This window comes from Buceros rhinoceros, unplaced genomic scaffold (genome assembly GCF_000710305.1).
Source record: "Buceros rhinoceros silvestris isolate BGI_N320 unplaced genomic scaffold, ASM71030v1 scaffold14436, whole genome shotgun sequence".
Taxonomy (NCBI): Eukaryota; Metazoa; Chordata; class Aves; order Bucerotiformes; family Bucerotidae; genus Buceros; species Buceros rhinoceros.
Genome location: NW_010415880.1, coordinates 18,499 through 29,074, shown reverse-complemented (window position 1 = coordinate 29,074; position 10,576 = coordinate 18,499). Strand labels below are relative to the sequence as shown.

Here is a 10,576-nt window from a genome sequence, read left to right as displayed (position 1 = left end):
TGCATCACGGGCGGTGAAGACCCAGCTGCTACAGCTTCATTTTCAGATGTTTTTTCTGACACAGACGGTAGTTTGGCATCCGCTGCACCCTTACTAGAAGTTGCGGCAGGAAGAGCAGTTTGCGATGAACTCAAGAAACTTCCAAATGAGAGAGAGGTTGAAGCAGAAGTAGAAGGGGTAGAAGTGGATGTGCTCAGACTGTTTGCTTGCTGAATACCGAATGAAAAGGTGGGTTTGCTGCCGCTAGAACCTCCAAGATTAAATACCCCAGAAGACCCCGTGTTGGTTATCTGGGTGTTGCCAAAGAGACTGCCTGTGGCACTAGTGCTGATGGATGGGGATGCTGCTCCAGCCGATGTGACTGATGTTGAAGCAGCTTCTCCAGCTTTTCCTAATGGCAGAGCAGCACCAAACGTAAACCCAGAAGGTATTGTAGATACTTTAGTTGACTGTGCTCCTGCAACACTAGAAGCTGGTGCTTTAGTGGAGATTTTGGCATTATCATCTACTTGACCAACCCGTAGTCCTGAGAAGCTCCCAAGAGTTTCCCCAGCCAGATTGCTCTGAAACAAGTGATCTCCTTGTTTAGATGGAGGGGTATCCAACTTGCCAGAGGCTGTTGAGGGAGCAGAAGATGTTGTTGCAGCAGGTTTGCTTGACTGGGTGCCATCTGCTGAGGAGCTACTTCCCGCTAACGCTCCTGAAGCACTTGCTGGCTTGAGGGACCCAAAAGCAAAGGAGCTCTCGGGGACTGCTCCAAATTTGGAACCTCCAGCAAGTGACAATGCATCGGTCTGGGTGGACTCTTTAGCAGGGGCTGTTAGCGAGAGAAACAGAAGCTACAAGTTACGGTATGCAATGCTCATTTATCATTCTTAAAATAATAACATGCTTTGGTGCTTCACACATTGCTAGACAGTGCTCTTGCCTCAAAACTATAAAGCCTCTGACCATCAGGTAACTGCCACTTCCATGTGCATTCAGGAGACAACAGTGACATCCAAAGCCTTTAGGGACAGGGTTGCAGTGACAAACACTGTTACTTTCATGTCATAGCCTCTACCTGCCATCCTTCTCTGAGTACAGGTAATTTCAGCCTTCAGCTCCTCTCTCTTTTCCAAGTTTGATAAAGCCAGATCTGGTTACTACAGACCATTTGCTGTAAACACCATTTTCACCCCTTCTTGCTTGGTTCAGCTAAACAATTCCAGACATTCACTACAGGACTCTCTGTTCAAGTCAAGGGCTCAGAAGAGAGTTTGGGTCATAAAATTACTTTCTGGCACTTGAAAAGTCTTGTGGAGAATCAACTCTTTCTTCACAAATTCAGCTATGTATTGGCCACCAAGCAGTTTCCATGCAGCATGTTTTCGGCTTTGAAAGCCTAGAGAAAAGCTATCAAGTGTAACTGGCAAAGCAGCTCCACTTGTAAGATATACATAAAAAGCGATTTGGACAAGGAAATCTGTGAGGAGATCAGATAACAAAGAGCAAAAGCTTCTTAGCATAGCTAGTATTACCCTTGTGTTTTACCCTATAAGTATATTAAGCATATTTAAGTATATTAGTATCTGACACTGAATAACGTAGCATCTGTTTCACCCCAAGGCACTGAAATTCCTCCTGTTGTTCTTCCATCACCACCTAACAGAGGCAAAGCTGCTCCTACCATTTCACTGAGCAGCGTGAAGTAACTGCCCTCACACAACGCTGTGGCTTACAAGGCTGTCTCCTACACCTCCGGCTCCTCCTTTCATCAGTGTTATTTACCTAAGCTTTTTACATTATCTGAATCTTCATGTTTTAAGCCAAGTTTATTCTCTCTGCTAACAGGGTATTAGCATCATTGCTGTGGCTGTGGTGGTCTATGGATATAAGAAGCCAAGATTCATAAGAAGAGCAGCCAATAGCATTGGAAACAAGTTTTTGACAGTTCAATCTCTTTTGCAAGACTGAAATTAGAGACAGAAAACGTCACAAATATTATAAAGCAGAGGCATCAGTCCCCTTTTTCCAGACCAGGCAAATCAGTCTGCCTATGGAAATGGAAAGACAGCCCAGATATCATCCACTCAACTTCAGAAGCAACACAAAGCCACCCCAAGCATTCCCCTCCATTTACTAAATGCTCCTTCCACTTAATGACAGCTTTCTGCGTCAGATCACCTCGGCAACTTTAAATCTAGAGATTAACGACAGAAGAGGAAATGATTACAGATGTTACCCTTTTCATAACCTAGTACCTCCTAGATGTTCTTGGCAGCAAATATTTTGCTTACTCTAAACTGAAAGGCAGATGGCCTGGATTTCTGTGCATTACAGGGCATAATCCAGCATACCTACATCAGGTTATTGCAGTGACTGCAATTTTAATAATAGAACTGCGACATAAAACATGAACCACACAAATTAGGAAGAGTAAGCGTTCTCTTAGCAGGCAAGAGATGTTGTTTGCATACTCTTCCAAACTAACCTTGTGAGGAAGAAAGGCTGGGCAGCGTTGGGGATGAAGTAGCTGACGTGACAACACCAAAAGTAAATCCAGTCCTAGGAGGAAAGAGGAGAAAGAGAAAGAATGGCGCTTATCTCAAAGTGTTGAAACTGCCAACCCCATGATTAACACAACCTGGAGACTCAGATTGCCAGTACAGACTTCTGCGAGGTCAGGCACACAGGCAGAACAGCTTCTCCAACAATTCAGCAGGCAGAGAAGCAGGCACACAGACCAGGCTCCATTTGTCTCCCTTCTGACAAAGCTTCTAGAGGGTTAGAGTCAGAGTTTGAAGCTCTTTTGGCCGCCCCTCATGCTCCCGTAGTCTTTCCTTTCTGCTGTACATTTCTTCTCCATTCAGCTCGGCGGCTGAACCCCATGCACCACATCCCGATAGCTTTTGGGAAACTAGCAAGAGCAGACGCCATGGTGGCGACAAGAGTTTATTTGAAAGAGCCAAAAGGTAAGAGACAGTTCAGGTCCAAAAGGGAGTAACTGGATGCTACCACCTGTCATAGCAAGACAGAAATAGTAATGGAAACTCTTAATTTCACAATACGAATACTCTGCCTTGCAAAAATACTGTGATCTTTCATAATGAGTACTAGGGTCCTCCAGAGACTTTCATTCCCTGAGGCTTTTTAAGCTTTCTCCAATCCTCAAAGACCAGCTGCTGATCTCAAAGTCAGTCCATGTAACCATCAGTGACAACAGCCCTGCTTTTAGCATATGGTTTACAGACAGAGGCACTGCAGTCTGGGACAAAAGCAGAGCTTGTTTGCTTTTTTGAATCTGAATTTCCATCTCTCAGAAGAAGTATTTTAGCCCTTTGAGGAGCACAGCAAGTGTTTGGGTAACATCCATTTAACAAATTTGCAGAGAAATTACTAAGACTGAAAGAAACCAGCCATTTGAAAGAATGTGTGCTCTGAAATATTTAATGTTACCCACCTCACAAAGAGAAATTCACTGGAGGGTTAGATTGGTAAACATGCAGAATTTCAAACAATCATTTCTGAGGAGTCACCCCTCTACCCCAAACATAAGATAGGATCAAAGAAATATTTTTGTCATCCCTGAAAAAACACTCCAGAAGATATTTCAGAATAACTACATGTTCGTAACATGCACTTTGCTTTGTGTTATGGTCATGTAACAGAAATCACCAGATGGCATGGGGACTCTAGTCACCTTCACAACCAGACTACTTTCCAAGCCAAAACATGGAATCTGTGCTGTTGCAGTAAAATAAGTAATTTGGCAAATTTGAATATCAGTACAAATTTCAAGTCCTAACTGGCAATTCTAGCACTTCTGACTCTCAAACCTCTGCCAGCATTTGAAGCCTGTATATGAAGGCCCAGGTGAGAAAAGCCAGTATCATTCTCTTTAGGACCCATCTTCAGAGGTGACAAGTGTTAACATGACCATGTTCAGCTTGTTCTTCTTCTCTGGGAGCAGTATTTTAGAGTGTTCAACCTCTTCTCCTGCTGCTGTGAAGCCAAAGCTCATTCTCACATGCCTCTGCGCAACTTGTTAGGTATGATTTTCCTGCTGCTGCTCTTTCTTCACTAAACAAAGGTTTAAAACTAGCTATGGTCTGCTGTTTTTTTCTCTTCCTCAGCCCCAATATACAAAATACAGCATAAATGTTCTTCTCTGACTCTATGAGAAGTGGTGCTGAAGGACAATCAGTGAACCCAGTGCATCAGACCCCGAGTGAGGGCTTCAACCACAGCCATATTGCTCTAATCTCCAGTCATCACCTGATGCTGAGAAATACCAGCACACACAGTGCATGACCTGTTCAGTACTCCACTACAGATAAACCTGAAAAAGCAGCCAGTCGTTATTTACTCTTGATTAGTTACAGACTGAAAAACCTCAAAGCAACAGGTCATTGTGTCCAATTCCCACAGACCTTCAGGCCTCGCTCAGGTAGGCTTCCACAAACAAGGAGGTCACCCCAGAACCTGCCCTCCCCACCTCACATTTGCAGATGCCACTTTTACGATATCAGGCAGCTTGTGGGTAACGCCGGCTCTAACAGCAAACACCCCTATTTAACATCAGCTACAAGGAAATCTTAACGATCATACAGACCCCATGGAAGAGAATGTGAATGTTTTGTTAAGCTGTGCGGTTGTTGCCGGCACTGGTGTCACTGCAGATGAAGTCACAGCTGTAACTGTTTTTACTGCCCCTTGTCCTGTAGGTTATAAGAACAAGCATTACAAATAAGAAAAAAGCACCTTGTCATCCAGCTGTCAAGAAAGGAATAGTTTGGACACAAGTCTGATTTTGTCAGTTAGAAAAGGAGCTTTTTTGCCATTTATACTCGGTTTGATATCGGTCCACAGAAACATTCCTGTGACAGTTACAGTGTCAAAGAACACAGGAATTATTTCAAAGATTTAAGGCAATCAAACCATATTTGAAATAATAAGGAAATGCTATCAAATTCAGGAACTGACATTTTCAATAAACCAAAATTTAAGAAGTATTTGCCAAGTCAAATATGATTCCCAGCTATTTTCACTGCTTCTTACCCCTGGCTAAGAGGCAACCTACATCCATGGATTAAAGCAGAAGAGCAGAGATGGATTTCAGACCTTTATGCAAGAGGCTTAGAACACCATGTCCAATGCAAGCATTATTATTCCACACACATTCAAAACCAATTCCTTCCTTCCCTAAGAGTTTCCTCATCCCCCATTTGCACCGAGTGATGTAAACTGAGCACTCCCTTCCTTAGAAGGTTCTAAACTGCGGGCAACAGACACAGTACGTCAACTGGTTTTGGAATTGGTCATACAGCCCAGTGCTCAACAGACCTAGTACTGAATGCACTCATTTCAAGCTAGCTCGGGAACTCCTACAGTGCTGCAGCCAATAGCACAGAGATACTCACGGCAGACATCAATGCATGGACAAACTATTTCTGTTACCTCAGGATGTAATCACTTTCCTGCACAACTGCCACCGTTTTTCATGTTTAAGAAAACACAGCGGCAAAGATGTCTGCTCTCGATTTGCTGCCTTTGGTAGGTGTGCTTTCAACATTTCTTGTTAAGGGTTCTACATTCTGAATCCACTTTGAATGGGGAACGGTATCAACGAATTCTAGATGCAGGCACAGGGACAAAACATAGGGCTGTACACAAAATCACTCTCTGCTCTTCTGTATTTTGGTTTTTCAAATTCTCTCCCTCAAGACTAGCTCAGCAGCCTCTCAATGGAGGCAAATCTTTTTTCCTCAGTGTCTTCCGGATTGTGCACTCTGACAGGTGGCAAGAGACATCCAGGGCTTATTTCCATCTCCAAAGACAACTTACCTGAGATTTTGTTGCCAGATGTCATTGGGGCAGCTGTAGATGCCACAGGACAGGGTGCACACACAGAGGAAGGTGGAGTCTGCCCCTTTAGTGAGCCTGTTAGAGGTGTCTAAAACCACAAAACCACTTCAGTTCAGCACAGCGTGTCCATTAACAAAGGTCCTTCTGACCTTGATCTGGCATTGTCAGAGTCATGCAATGACTTGGGAACAAACTGGAGGAAGGTGGTTGAAGCACTTAGAAGTGTCCTTCAATCTGGAGACCATTAAGTCCTGACACTAAAATACAGAGTCAATACCCAACTTTTTCTATGAGTCTCCTGCAGTGGCTAGAAAGCCTCCATGGGTGACAATGATTCCAGGGGACACAGATTGCTGCGTGGGTTTTTGAGACGTAGACATAAAACCTAGCAGCTTGTTGACCAGAAAGAAGTGCTTTCAGTAGAATAATAGGACAGGTAAACTATTCTCTCCCTTGATTGCCCAGCACTTTTTTGGGTGGGGTGAAATTTAGGTTTATCTACCTAATACAGCTTCCTTTGTCAGTTGTAACCCTTACTGCTGCAAGGCTGTGGCCACCAGAAAGCTGCAAGCCTCCAAAGGAGGGTAAAGCAAGACACAACAAAGATATGTCTGGCATCAGACTGTCAAGGTCACAGACAGATAAACAGTTTGTCAAGAATGCAGGGCAAGCTGTGAAAAGAGAATTTTAGATGAGCCCTTCACAAACAATTAAACCCCCAAACTGTGCTGAGCGTGCCCAGGTGCAGCATTCCACAGGGGAAGGGTCTGCATCAAGATACCTGTTTGGCTTGATTTGTAGCAACAGTTGCCAAAACCTGGTGGACTGCCTGGGCTGCAGAGTGAGGTACAGATGACCTTAAAAAGAAAAATTAAAACGTTAAATGAATGATTAGTCTACACTAGGGCTTTCAAAAAGCACAGCTTGCAGAAGTCTTGAACAACCCTCGCTATCAAAGATTCCACACACAACTCCAAACGAACAAATCTGATTACAGAATAAACCTCTTAAACGAATCAGCCACATTTAACAAAGGAAGTCTGCAAATGTGTTCAAAGCACTAGACTTAAACGATCAAATCTTCTCCACGCTCTTGTCTCTGAAGAGAGTCAGGCCTTTCTAATTCACAGTGAGTTGATGAAAAACCAGCAGGTAAGGGGATTACAATTTTATGCCTAGTGGATAACAAATTTAAGAAGCTTCCTTTATAGTGTGGAGCCCAGGCAAGTACATGCAGCTCTCGGAAATGCTGAGCAAGGAGACAAAGCTGGGGAAGGAGGGGGGAAGTGCTTCAAGTCTTTGAAGTGTAATACAAACATTAATGAAGTCATGGCAAAAATTGTGATAAAATTAAGATATATTCTACATTATAGGTTTGGGAATTTTGACCATGAAATAAACTGCACACAGCCCATAGACAATTGCTGCAGAATGGGGTGAAGCACCCTATTTACATGCTGTAGGCCATTAACATACCACATCACCACAACTGGGGGACAGCCACCCAGTTTTACCATCTCCTCAAGTCTGTGGCTCATCAGGTTCAGCAGCTTAAATGCCCAATATTAGCTTTCAGAAGCTTAAATTTGATGCTGATTGCATTCTCTTGGTGGCAAAGGCCACCTTTCCCTTGTCCTAGCAGGCTCAGGCCAGGCAATCCCTAAGCAAAGTCTCTACTATAGAAAGGGCTGAGGCTGCAAATCCCAGACTGAGTGAATCTGGGCATCGAAAGTTGTATATCTCCTGAAGCATGAGGACTCCCAGACTGCATTTATGATTTGGTTAGCTACCGGCTGACTCACAGAAGTTTCTTGTTGTGTTCCAAAGGAAGGGAACACACACGGAACAGGAATTCTGCACAGCCATTTGGTCTGAAACAGCATTGCATTAATAGCAAGTCCTCCCTTCCAGCAACAAACGTTCTCTACGTGCATGGCCCAGATTTGCCCTCTGCCCAGAGCAGACGTGAAGTGCACAAGGAAAACTTCTGATTAGCACTGGGAAGAGGCCATGTTGGGAAGGTGCAGCTGTAAATTTCAAGTTCATATAAACCCTGACTAAAGATGAAAACAACAGGTCTGTGAAAACTCATGATAGCGTGGAACCTGTTCCCCAGCAAAGGTTCAAGATCACTTGACCCACAGCTTCCCTGACAAGGCCATGGAAAATGCTGTGTTTGACTTTGGTTGTGGAAAGCAGGTTTTTTTATGCTGAAAACTATATATAGGTAACTGGACTAGGACCACCAACACACTTAGCCACAGGCGATTGAGAGACTGGTAACAACTGAAAAATCATTACTGCTTAACAACCCGAAGAGTGCTGTGGTGGCAAAAGAGAGCGCGGATGTCTGAAGTAGCAAAAATTGATGAATTAACTTTGCTGGGTGAATGCTCTTTATTTTAGTGCTGAATCTGACTGGCAGGCACGGTTCGTTTGGGTAGAATTTTTAAAGAGTACATTTTTATGAGGACAGCTATAAACTAAGACTGTAAAAAGCCTTCAAGATATCAAGCTGGCTGGTGCTCTATAAATTAGAGAGATCAATCAATACTGTCAGTCTAGAACTACTTGAAAGTAAGACAGGTCTTTAACTACAGTTCAAGTGAGAATCAAGCTCGGATATGTATTGCTTGCTCATGATGCAATAACAGAAACTGTTCCAGGAGCTGCATGTAGAGCCCACAGTTACATGGATAAAGCATTTGCAACTCTATGTGGACTTATCAGATGGGCCTAGTGAGTTTATCCTGCTTTATGTGACAAGCCCAACTTTACTCAGTTTTTTCAGTAGTGCCCTGGGCTCCTCAGCCCAGAAACAGCCACACACTTTCTTGATCTTTAAGCAGTAGTAAGAACTTCAAGCATGGACATTTTCAAGGTCATTATGACAACAGGGAAAGGGACTAGTTCTGTGGCTGGTGACAGAGCGTGGTGATAAGACAGAAATCTCTGGAATGAGCTTAGCTGGCTGTTGTCTGTAGGAGGAAAAAAGTCAGAAAGGTGAGTGTTACACCTAACTCATGAGAAATCTTAACCAGTTCAAGGTTAAGTACCAGAAGACACCACTCATATTTTACTCATGAGGAAGACAGCCTTGCAGCTCTGTGTTTGTCCAAAGCATTCAGCCCCTATTGATACCCTTTAGACAAAGTTCTGATGTCAAAAAATTTGAGACAAGTTTCCAGAAGAGGCAGGGCACAGTTCTCCTGCCCTCAGGGAGTGAATCTGGGAAGAGATAGAAGCAGCATAACTCCAGAGAAGGTTTTCTCTGTAACAGATGATGAAGTAAAAGGAACAATATCTGGACAGCTAAGGCCACAGAGTGACAGAGATGGACTTCCTCACAGAAAGGGGCAGAACAGAGGGAGTGACTGGAGAGATACCGGATCCACAATACACATTAGCAGTAAAGCCACTGGATCCCGAAAGAAGAGCATGCACTAAAATGCATTTCACAGACTGATGAAGGAGGTGCTTAAAACCAGTCTCATCGTTTGTTCAGGAAAGCTATTAGCAAATCCTTGAATGATCTGGAAAGACAACATTTCTTCTTTTCATTCCACAAACCCAAAACTCTTCTCTAAATGCATCTCTTTAGGTCTTAAACGGTCAGACTACGTAAAATACCGCTACTGCCCCCCACTGGCAGATGTGCTCTACTGCAAGTGCTGCCGAAGGCCACCAGGCCCCCCCTTACCCTATCACCGCGGAGACAGCCGGAGTCAGCGCGCCAGTCTTGAGTTCTCGCACGTTCACCACCTGAGGAACGTTCTTCAGAGTTGATTCGGTCAAGGACGTGCTTACAGCTTTAAAGGGAAAAAAAAAAAGACAGGTAAAAATAATCTCCACATCAACCGTTGAGTAACTCCAGAAGAAATCCATCCAAGTTTCTAGGAGGTATGTGGTGTATCCGGCCCAAAACGTTTGGTAGCTCAGCCTTCAAGGACACCAAAGAAGTGGACAGCTTTTTTATATAGTTATAAACTTTTCATTGTTAGCTGACCAAATCTAATTATTCTCATGAGCTTTCCCTTACCTATATTACAACATCTAGGGTTAACAGAAGTGACCCGTGCAGTTACACGGGTAACCTCTGCCAGAATTCATGTCTCTAGTCCACTTTCTGCATTTCTGCTCTACTTGGGCAAGAAAATCAAACTGATTCAATTCCTGTACCCTTAACCGAATTTGGTTTCTTTTCTGCACCAACGATGCAGTACTGGGGAAGCACTGAGAAGTGTCCAAAACCAAACAAGAAAAGTTGAATTTGGGGAACCCTTCTCCTGTCAACTCAAAACGCTACAAGCAGATCCAGGGATTAACTCAACAGTTCACTCTTAACTTTTCAACATCTCTAATTGCATAGCTAGTAATGAAGTTATTAACACAGGCCAGTGACATCCTTTCTCTGCTCTGCAACCATTTCTTGCACTGCAATGTCACGTTCTAAGAGTCACCGACACTTCTGTCATTGCACAGATGAGAAGAAAAAGGAACCCGAGGTGGGAGTTTCTCAAGCTTACAAGGAAGAAGGAAGACAAAGGAACACTGGATATCTCAGATCTGTGTCATATTTTGTTGGATGATCTCTTGAGAGCACTAAACCCCTGTGAAAGCCCCGTTCAGCTGCTCAGAGGCCACTTGGGCCATTAGCCATCCCTTTACCTGGGGACTGGTTAGCCATCTGCCTCCGCAGAGCTGCAGCAGCGGCTGGCCGGGGCGCTGG

General features: G+C 43.9%; 1 protein-coding gene across 1 annotated transcript in view; it reads right to left on the bottom strand.

The window, feature by feature from the left end:
• Positions 1 to 10,576, bottom strand: part of NUP214 (nucleoporin 214kDa) — a gene marked incomplete at its 5' end in the record, with an annotated part of 41,444 nt that overhangs the window by 13,584 nt on the left and 17,284 nt on the right. Inside the window, 6 exons of the mRNA XM_010137581.1 lie at positions 7 to 817; positions 2,474 to 2,547; positions 4,595 to 4,700; positions 5,827 to 5,935; positions 6,629 to 6,704; positions 9,548 to 9,656. Of these exons, the coding sequence (XP_010135883.1) occupies positions 7 to 817; positions 2,474 to 2,547; positions 4,595 to 4,700; positions 5,827 to 5,935; positions 6,629 to 6,704; positions 9,548 to 9,656 (1,285 nt within the window). The remainder of the gene's footprint in view (positions 1 to 6; positions 818 to 2,473; positions 2,548 to 4,594; positions 4,701 to 5,826; positions 5,936 to 6,628; positions 6,705 to 9,547; positions 9,657 to 10,576) is intronic.